Raw genomic sequence first — 17,198 nt, 5'->3', positions numbered from 1 at the left:
TGATATTGATACCAGTAGTACTGAGGATGGAGGTAAACTTACCTCCCGTCGGTCTTCCTCATTGGTGATATTGATACCAGTAGTACTGAGGATGGAGGTAAACTTACCTCCCGTCGTTCTTCCTCATTGGTGATATTGATACTAGTAGTACTGAAGATGTAGGTAAACTTACTTCCCGTCGGTCTTCCTCATTGGTGATATTGATACCAGTAGTACTGAAGATGGAGGTAAACTTACCTCCCGTCAGTCTTCCTCATTGGTGATATTGATGATGTTGATATCGATACAAGTAGTACTGAAGATGGAGGTAAACTTACTTCCCGTCGGTCTTCTTCATTGGTGATATTGATGATGTTGATATTGATACCAGTAGTACTGAGGATGGAGGTAAACTTACCTCCCGTCGGTCTTCCTCATTGGTGATATTGATGATGTTATTCCATTACAAACAATACAGTTATCCAATATACCAACCTGAATTTGAAATTGTCACCAGAATTTTATTGGCCACATCATACTAAAAATACTTATCATTCAGGAAAAGTCATACACAACAAAGAATCTCACATTAGTAGGTAGTTTACAAAGTCGATATCTACAATCACGTATGTTGCCTTACCCTGGTATAGCCCATCAAAGCCATCGAATGTATTATAATGAGTATGCATGTACCTCTTCAGATCTTCCGGACTAGTCGTATCCAAACTCCGAATGGTAAATCTTAGCAGCATTCTTTAAAGTTCGGGATGCTACCGTGTTTGTGTACGTGACAAAAGCCGTTTCCCCTCGGCTACAGCAGTTGACCTGATCCAACGTGTATACTTAAACATTGAACTGTTTTTGTATGGTATTTCTGATCTATTTGAATGGCATAGCTTTGCAAGCAAACAACAAAATGCGCGCTAGATCATAAATACCATACAAAAACAGTTCAATACTTATATTGACGTTTTCTCTGCCTTTTATGTTCTTTTTTAACTTATAATTTATATTTAAAATTGAAAATGCCCGCCTTATCGACAGTCCACACAATTTCGTTCAATAGTTTGAACAGCGTATTGTCGCGTGCTGATTGGTAAACAAAGTAGTACTTTGACATTTTAACAAACACTTCAATTTTATTCCACAGTTCAGTATCAATACAATTGCGTATGATATGTTTGTAGGGTAATTTAAGTTTATCAATAGCACTCTGAGCTGAAAGTTAGATTTGAATTTTTTTCGATTTTTCCCCGGATCAAATTTCGCGCATGGATAAATACAGTGAACACTGTAAATCCGACCTTGACCTCCACGAGGGAGTTATTTTTGGAAGTTAATTCAAACTTTTCTCTTTGCTCATTTTGTGAAGAATCCAGACGTGAATTTATTTGTTGATTGTATGGGAATCTGACTACAGCCGGTAGATTCTATAACAACCTCGTTATTTGACATGTCGTCAGCAACTGAAGAAACCGTGGCTGCGAGACGCGTGAAACTGATAGTGTTTGAAGTTAGTTATCTTGCGACGGAGCACAGGGGTTCGTTACAAATGTCTGAAATGTTTATGAATTATGACTCATATCAGTAGGTCTGTAACATATGTGTTAGTAGGTCTATAGAATATGTGTATTTCAGACATTTGTAACGAACCCCTGTTGATCAGTGCAGTGTAACAGACGATATTTCTGATAAATTGCATGAGCGTTAAAATTGTTTCCATTGCCGGCATTGGTGATTTCAACCGATGTGCATTTTGTACGATATTGCAGACATTGGTCTTGTTTTTGTTGTAATAAAAGTATTTTATATTTCATTTTTTATTTTGCACATAAATTTACAATGATATTGTAGTTCCGGTCAGTGTTATTTATTAATACGCTAAGAATTGTCTCGTGCTGCATGGTAATTAAAATCCCATCAACGACACAGCTTTCAAAGAGGCTATATAGTGACAATGCCATGCAAATGTAAATATATTGTGTTGTTTGAACCAAATGCATTATGCATTTCAGGGTTGAGGCTATTTTTTTTTAGTTTCTTTGATCATTGACACAGTCAGTCGTGCTGACTAATCGGTTGGTCATGACAAAGGGACATGTTGTTGATGAACTGAAAAACGTTAGACGCATTGCTATTGCACTTCAGTCTTTTAGTAAACTCAGATGTTCAACAGAAATGTGCATTGATCCTACAAATTGATATGTTGAGAAAAGTCTCATAAAAAAACTTCCATGAAATTCTACTAATACATCGGACGGATATGAAAAAAATCCTGATGTTTTAGGTTTTATAAGTAGACCGGCTGATTTTAATCAGACTACAAACAACAATACGTAAACGATGACGAAACAAAATGAAAAAAGGAATTTGCGAAATGCATAATAAACATATATAAGGAATCTTTATCGATTTGATAGTTTCTTAAACTGGTTTTAAGTATTCAAATTCCCTTTCACTTGTAATTAAATATTTTCGCAAATCCAATTATAAATGTGATAAAATGTTGAATTACGTTCATACAAGTGTAATTTATTTAAATGTACAGATGACTGCATACAGAGACTACGTCTAACGTGTTGCTATTCCCCGACAGTCTGTCTGTCACGACGAACCGATTAGTCGGCACGACTGACTGTGGCAAAGAAACTAGTCAAATTAGCTTCAACCCTAAAAAGCATAGTGCATTTGGTCCAAACTACACAATGTGTACACATTGGGTCAGGTCGACTACTATACCTGAGGGGAAACGGCTTTTGTTACGTACACAAACATGGTAGCATCCCGAACTTTAAAGGTATGTTGTAAAGATTTACCGTTCGTAGTTTGGATACGAGCACCCCGGAATGGCTGTATAAGACATAGCGAAACTTAAATGGTATAAGGCGATGTAACAGCCGTAACTAGAAATACAAAAACTCGTTTAAAACTATTTTTTCAACTCTTCTAGTAAATGTTTTTAACTTGACTTTTGAGGTTGTTTATATTTTTGACTTGATTTCTGAAATCCAGACGATTACTCCAGTCCTTCATCTTAACCTGCTCTCACATGTACTCACAGTATGAAAATAATCTCAACGCTAAAATACTCGATAAACGTGACGACTTCTTAAATGGTTACTCTCCTTTCCTCAGTAGGAATATACCTATCTTCTTTACCCTATGGTTACGTCGTCAAGTTCGTCAACAGGACGTTTGGTGCCACCAATATATATATGTAACGGATGCGTGCCTACAGTTCGTTACCAAGTTCTATATTGGATCTAGTAACTACTGTAACAAATAAATGCCGACAATATATACAAAATAATGGTCGTCTATCTTACTCAAATACCTATAACCTAATGAACTACTGCCTAAACTGCACCCGGTAGATATTTTACATTTATTACAATATATCTCAAGCACTAATATAGCCAAAAAGCCAACTAAGGCCTGTATAACAATATATCTATCACCCTGTATCAACAGTAAATAACCCCTTACTGCAAAACCCGTGACTGTGTACACCCTTTACCGCGACACACATTGACCACGTCATCCTATACCACGACTACCTTGACCTCGTCACCCTTTACCGCCACTACATTGGCCACGTCATCCTTTACCACGACACACATTGACCTCGTCACCCTTTACCGCGACACACATTGACCACGTCACCCTTTACCGCGACACACCTTGACCACATCACCCTATACCGTGACTTCCTTGACCACATCACCCTTTACCGCGACACACCTCCTTGACTACGTCACCCTTTACAGCGCTACATTGACCACGTCACCCTTTATCACGACACACCTTGACCACGTCACCCTTTACCGCGACACACCTCCTTGACCACGTCACCCTTTACCGCGACACACCTCCTTGACCACGTCACCCTTTCCCGCGACACACCTCCTTGACCACGCCACCCTTTACCGCGACACACCTTGACCCTTTACCGCGACACACCTCCTTGACCACGCCACCCTTTACCGCGACTTCCTTGACTTCGTCACCCTTTACCGCGACAAACATTGACCTCGTCACCCTATACCGCGACACACCTTGACCACGTCATCCTATACCGCGACATACCTTGACCACGTCACCCTTTGCCGCGACACATCTCAACCACGTTACCCTTTACCGCGACACACCTTGACCACGTCACCCTATACCGCGACATACCTTAACCACGTCACCCTTTACCGCGACACATCTCAACCACGTCACCCTTTACCGCGACACACCTTGACCACGTCATTCTATACCGCGACATACCTTGACCACGTCACCCTTTACCGCGACACATCTCAACCACGTCACCCTTTACCACGACACACCTTGACCTCGTCACCCTTTACCGCGACACACCTTGACCACGCCATCCTTTACCGTGACACACCTTGACCTCATCACCCTTTACCGCGACACACCTTGACCTCGTCACCCTTTATCGCGACACACCTTGACCACATCACCCTATACCGTGACTTCCTTGACCACATCACCCTTTACCGCGAAACACCTCCTTGACCACGTCACCCTTTACCGCGACTACCTTGACCTCGTCACCCTTTACCGCGACACACCTTTACCACGTCACCCTATACCGCGACATACCTTGACCACGTCACCCTTTACCGCGACACATCTCAACCACGTCACCCTTTACCGCCACTTCATTGACCTCGTCACCCTTTACCGCGACACACCTTTACCACGTCATCCTATACCATGGCTACCTTGACCTCGTCACCCTTTACCGCGACACACCTTTACCACGTCACCCTTTACCGCCACTACATTGGCCACGTCATCCTTTATCGCGACACACCTTTACCACGTCACCCTTTACCGCGACACACCTATACCTCGTCACCCTTTACCCCGACACACCTTGACCACATCACCCTATACCGTGACTTCCTTGACCACATCACCCTTTACCGCGACACACCTCCTTGACCACGTCACCCTTTACCGCGACACACTTTGACCACGTCACCCTATACCGTGACTTCCTTGACCACATCACCCTTTACCGCGACACACCTCCTTGACCACGCCACCCTTTACCGCGACTTCCTTGACTACGTCACCCTTTACCGCGACACTCCTTGACCACGTCACCCTATACCGCGACATACCTTAACCACGTCACCCTTTACCGCGACACACCTTGACCCCGTCATCCTATACCGCGACATACCTTGACCACGTCACCCTTTACAGTGACACATCTCAACCACGTTACCCTTTACCGCGACACACCTTGACCACGTCACCCTATACCGCGACATTCCTTGACCACGTCACCCTTTACCGCGACACACCTTGACCACGTCATCCTATACCGCGACATATCTTGACCACGTCATCTTTTACCGTGACACGCCTTGACCTCATCACCCTTTACCGCGACACACCATCACCACGTCACCCTTTTACCGCGACTAGCTTGACCTCGTCACCCTTTACCGCGACTACCTTGGCCACGTCATCCTCTACCGCGACACACCTTGACCACGTCACCCTTTAACGCGACACACATTGACCACGTCACCCTTTACCGCGACACACCTTGACCACGTCACCCTTTACCGCGACTACCTTTTGACCAAGTCACCCTAGACACTGAAACCTGTGCCTTGGTAAATCCTGAAGTCTTGGTAAAACCTGTGTCTTGGTAGCTGTCACTCTGTATCTATCAACAGTACGTCGCCCTGTACTGTGACACCCTGTGACTATGTACACTGCCTAGTGATACAATTTATATTGACAATAAACTATAAAGGAGGCCGGCCCAGAACTAATTCAGCTTGGTCACTGTTTACCTTTCTAGAGGTGTTCTTTCCACGTCGAACGCCAGAGTAAGAGAGAGCCTTTCATCTGACGGAACCTCTATTTATATACACCTAGCCATCTAACGAACTGCTTTTTTTATTAGCCAATAAACTCTTACTCTTACACATGGAGACAATATGTCAGTAAACATAGTAGCAGTTACAAACACTCCCCATTGTCTTACACATTGTATCTTTCAAATTGTTACCGTACTCGCAAAACACAAATCTATATATTGGATATTTTGTAGGGATTCTTTAAGAGGAGCACTATGAGAGAAGAAAAGTACAAGTGTTTCTTTGGCGGTTCATGTGTGTTGACACCACAGAATAGGAGTCGATGTAAGGCATGTAGATTCCAAATGTGCATGAAGCAGGGAATGGCTATCGATGGTAAGTTTATAGTGTTTTACCAACAACAGAGCTTGGCTATCGATTGTAGATATTTACATTGTTTTACCAACAACATGGCATTGGTATTGATTGTAAGTATATGTTACTTTACCAACAACAAACTTGGCTATTGATTGTAAGTTTATGTTACTTTACCAACAACAAACTCGGCTATTGATTGTTAGTATATGTCGTTTTCCGACAACAAACTTGGCTATTGATTGTTAGTATATGTCGTTTAACTGACCACAAACTCGGCTATTGATTGTTAGTAAATGTCGTTTTACTGACCACAAACTTGGCTATTGATTGCTAGTATATGTCGTTTTACTGACCACAAACTTGGCTATTGATTGTAAGTATATGTCGTTTACTGACCACAAACTTGGCTATTGATTGTAAGTATATGTCGTTTTACTGACTACAAACCTTGGCTATTGATTGTTAGTATATGTTGTTTTACTGACAAAAGAGTTTGGCTATTGATATTGAGTATATGTTGTTTTACTGACAACAAAGCTTGGCTATTGATTGTAAGTATATGTTGCTTTTCTGACAACAGATCTTGGCTATTGATGGTAAGTATATGTTGTTTTACTGACAACAAAGCTTGGCTATTGATGGTAAGTATATGTTGTTTTACTGACAACAAAGCTTGGCTATTGATTGACGGTATATGTTGTTTTACTGACAACAAAGCTTGGCTATTGATGGTAAGTATATGTTGTTTTACTGACAACAAAGCTTGGCTATTGATGGTAAGTATATGTTGTTTTACTGACAACAAAGCTTTTCTATTAAATGTAATTATATGTTGTTTTACTGACAACAAAGCTTGGTTATTGATGGTAAGTAAATGTTATTTTACCGACAATAAAGCTTAGTTTTTGATGGTAAGTAAATGTTGTTTTACTGACAACAGAGCATGGCTATTGATTGTACATTGTAAGTATATGTTACTGTACAAACAACAGAGTTTGCCTTTGATGGTGAGTATATGTTGTTTTACTGACAATAGAGCTTGGTTATTGATGGTAAGTAAATGATGTTTTACCGACAAAAGATCATGGCTATCGATTTAAGTATATGTTGTTTTACCGACAAAAGAACAAGGCTATCGATGGTAACTATATGTTGTTTTACCGACATCAGAGCTTGCCTATAAATGGTAAATATATGGTTTGTTTAAAGTCTACAAAGGGATATATATCTTAAAGTTTTACTTTCTTCACAAACAGTGTACGTATTAAACGTGTCGCAACAATTCAAGACTGATTGGTCCCTTTGTCAAACTACGACTGAGTGCACGATTTGAAATTTTTACCCGTCAATGATGTGACGAAATAGTATATATTCTTATGTCACTCGACCCGGGGGGCGTTATTCGCCTATCCTAAGGAAGCGTATACACACTGCGTCAGATAGGTTACAGGTAGGGTGTAGATCTAGCCCCTCCCCTGTTATGTCAGTATCGGGTCATACAGATGACTCAGCTTGTGTCTCCCCTCGTCTCTATTCATGTTTTGAGTTTCCTGATTTTAATTGTTTCTTTTAATTGTGTCGTTTTTGTGTGTTGTTCTCTTTCAACTATCTTTGCTATTTTACAGTATGTAAGTTCAATGCTTAGGGTTCTTAACCAAAGGTTAAAGTTTAACTCCGTTTCTTATGGTAGAAATATCGACATAATTCAGTTTAGTCCATGTGTCAAATATTTGGAAATGTGAAATCTCAAAATTTTAACATGTCTTAATTTTGCAGCTGTAAAAATGGGAAGAATTCCGAAATTGGAAAAAGAGAAAGCTTTGAGAGATTTCAATTCCAATCATTCAGCTGCCACAGCCCCAGGTGCTGATTTACCACCACAGCAGAGACAGCATTACTCCGGCACTACATCAACACAATCACTACCGAATTTCTCTACAACTCAATCGTTACCATCACAACAGAAAATTTGTACGACTTCGTCTTTACCTTCAAGACATAATTTCACTACAGCTTCATCCTTACAATCACAACATAACTTTTGTTCCTCCGATTCAAAACCATTCCAACAAATCGTCTTCGGCACCCAATCCGTACCTTCACACCAGAAAATGGCCTTCTCTGCTAAATTTGATTATCAAATGAATCAAAAACCCAATATTGCTACCTGTTTGGACAAAAAACAGTATGAAGAGAAAATAATGCCTACTAACTATTTTCTTGAGCTTGATAAAGATCCTACAGCAGACAACGGTTATTTCGCTGACCTTGACAAAGACCTTTCAGGGTTGTGGAGGTCAAATGAAAAAACTGTATCCAATGCTCAGAAAGATGATTGCATGAAGCAAACTATGTCTATGGATAACAGAAATGGTTCACAGGCTGGGAAATGTCAGCTGTTTGACGACCAACATTTCAATAACAGGTTCGACATGTCGCAAGACAAAGAATGTCTGCATGCAGGTAAACAACCCTTCTGGAACCTGGCTGGAGCAACGAAAACAACAAAAACAAACTGCCAGACCGCAAATGAGGGTTTTCCATCACCTCTTAACGACACAGGCTGTGTCAGGAATCAGGCATCTTTAGATGAGATGCCATTCTGTCAACAACAAGAATATGCACAAACTACATCACTTTCCCAATATCACTGTCAACAACATAGTGGCATGGAAACCGACCTGGTCGCAATGCAGGATAGGAACCAACGAGAGTCAGTAAGCAAGCAGCATTATGATAGCGTCAAAGAGCTTGAACGACATATCCAACAAGGGGTGGTTTTTGATGAGAAGGCATTGCAAGAAGCGGTCACAGATGAGGACAACCATACTGGCACTAGTCGGGAATACTGGGGGGGAGACAAAAACAGTCATTCTGGAAGTAACAATCAAAGCGCCAGTCAAATAGCCATGCCTTATTCTGAGGAATGTTCAAAACTGCACGGCCAGTCAACTAAAGAGGGTGGTGATAATAAAGAGGACAACAGACAACTACAGGAGATGGACACAAATGGAGAAAAGAAGTTAGGTAGGTATGACCAGACTGACACAGTGGGTATATCAAAGATGGTCATGGATACCGAAACGTTGGGACTTGTGGAAAGCACAATTGACAGGCTGAAAGTAGCGGTAGATACATTTTATACTTCATTGAAGGAAAGGAGGGCACTCATTCAGGATTACTTCGATAAAAAGGTAAGTAACATAAAGTATAACACAAACTTGTTAATGTCATTGGGAGATATTTGCACGCTAGATTCACTTTCTGGCTTATACTTAATGCATGCAATGTTTTATACTAATTCATCATATACGTGTGCATATATGTATATATATGATTTACCTTGATTTACCTTGATCCAGATGGCCGGGAAATGAGCTAAAAGCTCGTATTGGCCCAATTGACATGTACTCAAACGTATCATGTACTAAAACGTATCATGCTCGCATTATTTGGTAGATATATATATCAAAAGCAATGATGTGTTTCAGTCAATGTGCAGTTATGTGTGTTACGTTGTCATCAGTCGATAACACTTGTTTGACTACCTGGTCCGTAGTAGCCTATGTTCTTGTGTCCGTTGTCAGCCCGTTTTCCATGTGACATCTCTTAATTTCCAGCTTACTCAGCACGAGGTACAAAGTGCTCTGATCGCTCTCCACACAGCAGTCAGTAGTGCAGTTCCTTTTTACATTCGAACCTATTTGTAACAAATAAATGACTGAGATATGGTTTCTTTATTGATGTTAGCGATGTCACTAATTAAGTTTGTGAAATAATGATTTTGTATTTCAATTTAAAGTCACAAATCGTCCTTTAGCGCTAATTAAGATTTATATGTTTCCGGATCGATTATAAATCAAAATGTTAAGTCCCGTTTGGCTTCTTTAAGTTTTAAAAGGATCAATTCAGTAAACGGAAGCTGATGTTCTGCGCAATTTCAATCATTTTTGACGAAAGAAGTTTTCATGCCATTGCTACATATAACTATTGAAATGTAAACAAGAAAAAACAAAGAGATTACCAGAGATTATATCGATAAACTAAAGGTAAAATAGGAATAAAAGCAGATTCGCATGGAGAATTAGAAAGATAAGTTTCTACGTTTTTGAAATATAGATTGTATACTACATGTTCATGTGTACCGTTCCGGCCATAATTGGTCGTGCACTTTTGCATGATGAAGGTGAAGGAGTACATATCGTCCTTAGTCATGAAAACGTCATACTTGTCACAATACCGGCTGTGCTATACGAACCTGTTGTGCTACACCTTCTTTATTACAGGTGTCTATGAAGTTCACTAACCCTGCTGATATCAGTGAAGTGTGGAAGATGTTAATGGGATCCCTTGTACAAGTAAATAAAAGGAACATCAGTAAGTGTCCACAACATCAGTAAGTGTCCACAACATCAGTAAGTGTCCACAACATTAGTAAGTGTCCACAACATCAGTAAGTGTCCACAACATTAGTACTCTGACACAACATGAGTAAGTGTCCACAACATGAGTAAGCGTCCACAACATCAGTAAGTGTCCACAACATTAGTAAGTGTCCACAACATCAGTACGTGTCCACAACATAAGTACTCCGGCACAATGATATAGTATCGTCTTTTATACCAGCAAAAGTATTGAGTCATCTTGTTCGTTCATAATAGAATATCTGCCTCCTGCTTTGATTCATGAAAGCAATGAAACAAACATTTGTCACTCATATTCCCCTGCCTTATGTCTTATTGGGCAATAGCTTTTGACGTTGGTGTTTAGCGTCCGATAGGAACTAGTGCGGTTTCGTCACTTTAAAGCAACCTTGAGTAGATCTACATGTATGGGCGTTGTCTATAAATGACCTTTCAGTCTTGATGGTTATTTGAATATTTCACTTGTCAAAGCGTACAAATCTACTGGAATAAAAAAAATAGATAAGCAAGATAAGATATTGCCACTTATGCAGTAACCTACAGGGCAGATTTGGTATTGATGTTGCCGCCACACCGATCTGCTACGTTGTTTGAGGTAGTATGCAGATGTAGTTGGCTAAACATTTATAAGTTGTTATGCTATTGCTTTCAGCCTTTTGTTCGGGCGTGCCTGGATTTAGCAACCTTGAAGCAGGTGATAGGGAGAAGTTGGTCTTACGTGCCTACTTAGATGTCTGGATGGTAAGTAGATTCTCTTTACATGTTAGGAACAATAATGGCATTTGTTCATACATTTGTATAAGCCAACGCAAAAAAGGAGATGACTTTTAAAATATATCAGATATTTTATACATGTATATAATAGACGATATCATATAAGGAAAAATATATAGGATATCATATATTTTATGCAAAAAATAATCATATAAGATGTCATTATGTATTTTCTATCAGACATCTCATATATGAAGCATACAAGATATAAACTTATCAGATTTATTATAAACATATGTAGCGTTTCCTCCCTTGTCCCCGCGACAATATATATTTGCAAATTTTTGGACATCAACAATAAGTATAAACTCAATTAAAAAAAAACAGAAAATAAATACCAATCACATTTTCTGTCCGTCGTAAGTGGTTTCTGGTTACCTTCCCCGAGGCTTTGCCAAGGGGTTAGACAACCAGATAATCACCCCAGGGTTGTTGATTTTTCCTATTACCTACTCAAGGTAAGAGATTATTATTTTCTCACTTTTTTCAAATACTTTGTGTCATAAGTATGGTTTTCAGCATTTATATTTTTTATCCTAATTTGCTCGTGACTTTTCCTATTCAGAGCTAATGTCACATCTGGGTTTTTTTCGTGACGTCATAATATTGTTTCTTCTCGCGTGTTATTTGATAAACCCTGAGAATTACAGAAAATAAAAAATGGCGTCATGAAAAGAGAATCAAACAGGCGTCATACAAAGGGGAGCACACTTCAACAATATTTCATACACAGAAAATCAGGCGTCATCAAAGGGGAGCACACTTCAACAAACATTTCATACACAGAGAATCAGGCGTCATCAAAGGGGAGCACACTTCAACAATATATTTCATACACAGAGAATCAGGCGTCATCAAAAGGGAGCACACTTCAACAATATATTTCATGCACAGAGAATCAGGTGTCATATAAAGGGGAGCACACTTCAACAAACATTTCATACACAGAGATTCAGGCGTCATCAAAAGGGAACACACTTCAACAATATTTCATACACAGAGAATCAGGCGTCATCAAAGGGGAGCACACTTCAACAACATTTCATAGACAGAGAATCAGGCGTCATCAAAAGGGAGCACACTTTAACAATATATTTCATGCACAGAGAATCAGGTGTCATACAAAGGGGAGCACACTTCAACAAACATTTCATACACAGAGAATCAGGCGTCGTACAAAGAGGAGCACACTTCAACAATATATTTCATACACAGACAATCAGGCGTCATCAAAAGGGAGCACACTTCAACAATAAATTTCATGCACTGAGAATCAGGTGTCATACAAAGGGGAGCACACTTCAACAAACATTTCATACACAGAGATTCAGGCGTCATCAAAGGGGAACACACTTCAACAAACATTTCATAGACAGAGAATCAGGCGTCATCAAAGGGGAACACACTTTAACAATATATTTCATGCAAGACAACCGGCGTCATGCAAAGGGGAGCACACTTCAACAGTCGGTTCATACATAGATAAACAGGCGTCATCAAAGGGGAGCACACTTCAACAATATTGTATACACAATGAATCAGGCTTCAAGCAGGCCGAAAACATTACAACAAATGTTCAAACACAAGGAATGTGACCGTAACTTAGCCTACACCTAATGTATGGTAATAGGACATACATGGGAATTAGAATAACATAAAACTAACTCAGAATTAGATTTCACGATAGACAATTATAAACTGGGAACTTTATAATGGTTCATACACAGGCATTCATATTTCTCAATATCATGACATATGCAGACAAGCAAGCTTTGTCATAAGCGGATATTTATGTGGAGTCAAACTTCAACAATGGCTCAAACACGTCATACAAAGTAATTAACATTCAACACAACAGGCATTTCACAGAAATGAACACTTCGTATATAATACGGAACATACACAGGGGATCACTCCAAGGAAAGCAAAACAGAAGCTATGTGCGTGAGACAGGTTCGCTATTTTTAGCTCGCCTGGCCCAAAATGCCAAGTGAGCTTATGGCATGGTGCGGCGTCCGTCGTCCGTCCATCGTCCGTCGTCCGTCCGTCGTCCGTCGTTCAGCAACTTCTTCTAAGTAACCAAAAGGCCTAGGGTGATGATAGTTGACCAGTAACATGCTGGGATGAAGGGCTACCAAGTTTGTTTAAATAAATGACCTTGATATATATTCAAGATCACAGAGGTCAAATATGTATAAAACTTTTAAACAACTTCTTCTGAATAACCAAGAGGCCTAGGATAATGATATTTGGCCAATAACATGCTGGAATGAAGGGCTACCAGGTTTGATCAAATGAATGACCTTGAATCATTTTATAGGTCACTGGGGTCAAATATGTTGAAAACATTTAAACAACTTCTTTTGAATGACCAAGAGGCCTATGGTGATGACATTTGGCCATTAACATGTTGCGATGAAGGGGTACCAAGTTTGTTCAAATGAATAACCTTCGCCCATATTCAAGGTCACAGTGGTCAATATATGTTTAAATATTTAAATGATTTGTTCTGTTAACCAAAAGGTCCAGGGTAATGCTATTTTGCTAGAAGCATGCTGGGTTGGAAGACTATACATTCTGTTCAACCTATTGTCCTTGTTCGACATTCAAGGTCACGGTTGTCATATGTTTAATGTTTTAATAGCTTCTTATTAATCAAACACTGATATTCTGCCTGTAGTTGTATTTTAGTCCACTTTTAAGATAACAAGTGTGAAATTAATACCAGGTGAGCGATTCAGGCCCATTGGGCCTCTTGTTTGTTATATAAAGATATATGACAGATCTTTTTTCCCCATTAAGTATACCGGCATGGCGTGTCAATTTCAATGCCGGTATATATTTGTTGAATGGTTTATATTTACATTAATAATATCACTTTATAACTATTGTTTGTATCGCAGATATCTTCCAGCGAGTTCTTTATTGATGAAGAGTGTTATATACTTATCGGAGAGGGTATCTTCTACAACAGGGCAACCATGACAGCGATCATGAATCCCAGTATAGTGAATAAAATGTTTTTATTTGCCAAAAAACTCAACAAACTGGCCTTATCTGACTTTGAACTGGGAGCGTTGTGTGCAGTTCAATTATTAACAGGAGGTAATTGATGGCTTATACTTACTATTAACTGTCGAGACTAAACCAGAAATAAAAGTAATTTATTAATGTTCTCGTGAATTTATCAAGTACCTAAATTATGTGTCCGAACAGTTATCATACCTTAATAATTGTAAATCTTTTATTTACCGATCCAGTCAAGTTAAACTTATCAATCAAACTCGAATAACGGATGAAAACTTATTTGGATATTATTTAATGGCAGGATGACAATCAATAAAAATCAAAGGCTAACAATATTTCTTGATATTAAATGTTGAAATGTTGTGTTTAAGATGAATTGGAGCTAGAAAACCGTGAAACAGTGGAAGAGCTACACTCTCATTACCTCGATGTCTTCGTCCATACCATCTCCCGGAACCACCCAATGACAGGCAGTCGTCTGCTGGTGGATGTGTTTAGGCTATTCCCTCTCCTCAGTGAGATCAACAAAATCAACACATCCGTCATGTCAAAGAGTAAAATGAATGGTCCATCTACTCCGGAGTAGTTATTTCTATTATATTTGTAACAGTAACACAAATGCAAAATAGCTAACTGAAGGACGACCGGGTTTTTAAAACCCAAGACAAAGACAATTCATCTTCAGCGCACCTACCGGCAGTACAAGTGTCCCATAGTATGACGCACGATCGTGTATTTATCAATCATGTGCATTTCTTCTTCAAACGACTTCTTAATAAGTAGTATACCTTGGGTGCCTTACAAAGTCACAAGTGTCAAATGTGGTAAATTATCTAAGCTGCAATTTTGGAATACCCAAAAGACCTTGATCCTGACATTTAGCCAGCAGTAGGCTTCGATGAAGTGCGTTAAATTGCTTCCATATTTGTTGAAACGACTGATCTGACCCCTAGAAGGCCATAAGGTCAAACGACTGATCTGACCCCTAGAAGGCCATAAGGTCAAACGATTTAAAACAAACTTAGATGACTCCTTCTGAATACTGAAGCGGCTTAGGGTCATGATAGTTGTTAGGTAGAATACAAGGCTGAAAAGCTACCGAGAATTTTTGAACAAACGTCCTTCAACAACTATTAAGGTCACAGGAGTCAATTTTGTTAAAACATTTGATTGACTAATTAAGAATAACCAAGAGACAATGGGTAGTTGAATTTGGTCTGAAGTGTCAAAGAGTCAATCGAGTTGTAAAAATGTCAAATGCGTTTAAACAGTTAAGCGACTTTTGTATGAGTAAGAGGTGTAAAGGTAAGACATTTTATTTGTTGTATGTTTGGAAAGAGAGCTATCAAATTATTTCTATTGAATGACACTCACAAACTTTCAAGGTCAAAGAAGTCAACTGTGTTGAAAAGGTGCTTCTTCTGGGTAACCAAGAAGTTTAAAGTCGTTATATTTCGTATTAAGTTTGCTAAGAGGGAGAGCTGTCATTTTGTTTTAATGCATTATCTTGTCCAGCTGTCAAGGTCACAGGGATGAAAGGTGTTAAACCTTTGAACAACGGAGTCTGGATTACAAAGAGGCCTTTACTAATCAAATATGGACAGTAGCATGGTTGTATAAAGGTTTAAACAAGATTTAAAATAAAGGAAAATATAAGCAGCGGGAAAAGAAAAATCTATTTAAATAAAAGATATGTTACAAATTAATAAAATAGTGAGTTTTATGCGTATAATAGTGGTTTTTAAAACTCAGTGAGTAACTATTGACCAGGTTTAAAGTGACCTAGAACATGAAGTAAAATGTTTTGTATATTAGCTTTATCTTATTCAACTTCTGTCCAATCAATACAAACGCCCACCTCTCTGTCAACACTTTCCCGAGTCTCTGTCATCGGTACCAACTACTTTAGAGCGTTATAGTTTTTTTTATCGATTTGGCAATGGTCAAGGTCATTGTAATTTTTAACCAAAAACATGGCTAACGACTACTGCATTACGGCACTACCCTCCTTCATAAAAACCGATAGTGATAAAGTCATCAGAAGTAATTTAGATTTATGACAGTTGCCTTTTATGATTGTGAATATCAATGATAAATTTTATGTTGAGGATTGTTTTTAGCTAAGGCGTTAGCCGCAAGCTATTGATATTACTTCAGTTAATGAGCTCAAGATATTCATAAATGTCGTTTCCACACATACGCCGCTCTAGCGGTACCCACTGGTACTATTATGCGTAACTTTGGACTCAAATGCACTTGAATGGTTTGTAAATATCATTCCTTTCCTTGGTAGAACCTATGACGTCGTATTCTTATTGAAAATGCACCCTGTTTATCTCAATAGGGAACTGCCACTTGACTGTAGGTCATGCATGCTACACGCAACTTCCGGTAAAATACTTCAGTTAATCTGCTCGGGTATTCATAAACAAAACATACGTCACCTACCAGTAATACTAAGCAAACTGCAAATAAAATCCCTTATCATGGACTCAAGTTCACTCAAAAGTCATTGGATATAATCTTATTCTTAGTTAGAACTGAGTATCCTTCTAAAACGTCGTATTTACTCTTGGAACTGTCGTTGGATTAACCCATTACACGGAAATACTGTCCTCTGATTGGCTAAAATTTGTGACTCTTGCATTTCCGTTCCTGCTTACATTTATATATTGTGTTGTCAGCTATAAAGCGGTCCTGTTCCAACTTACTGAGGAAAATCAAAAGTGCTAACCGTAATAATATAATTATATGATTCACGCCTCATATGAGTATAATGTTA

General features: G+C 39.1%; 1 protein-coding gene across 1 annotated transcript in view; it reads left to right on the top strand.

The window, feature by feature from the left end:
- LOC110448935 overlaps window positions 1-16,100 on the top strand; it is a 21,341-nt gene extending 5,241 nt beyond the window's left edge. The window contains exons 2-7 of the mRNA XM_021495451.1: window positions 6,068-6,209; window positions 7,968-9,385; window positions 10,478-10,568; window positions 11,268-11,356; window positions 14,293-14,494; window positions 14,788-16,100. Coding sequence (XP_021351126.1) covers window positions 6,068-6,209; window positions 7,968-9,385; window positions 10,478-10,568; window positions 11,268-11,356; window positions 14,293-14,494; window positions 14,788-15,002 — 2,157 coding nt within the window. The 3' untranslated portion in view covers window positions 15,003-16,100. The remainder of the gene's footprint in view (window positions 1-6,067; window positions 6,210-7,967; window positions 9,386-10,477; window positions 10,569-11,267; window positions 11,357-14,292; window positions 14,495-14,787) is intronic.
- The last annotated feature ends 1,098 nt before the right edge of the window (window positions 16,101-17,198 follow it).

Source organism: Mizuhopecten yessoensis, unplaced genomic scaffold, assembly GCF_002113885.1.
Source record: "Mizuhopecten yessoensis strain PY_sf001 unplaced genomic scaffold, ASM211388v2 scaffold4387, whole genome shotgun sequence".
NCBI classification, from domain to species: Eukaryota; Metazoa; Mollusca; class Bivalvia; order Pectinida; family Pectinidae; genus Mizuhopecten; species Mizuhopecten yessoensis.
Note: the sequence above shows the minus strand (reverse complement) of the source record. Positions and strands in the feature narration are given on the sequence as shown.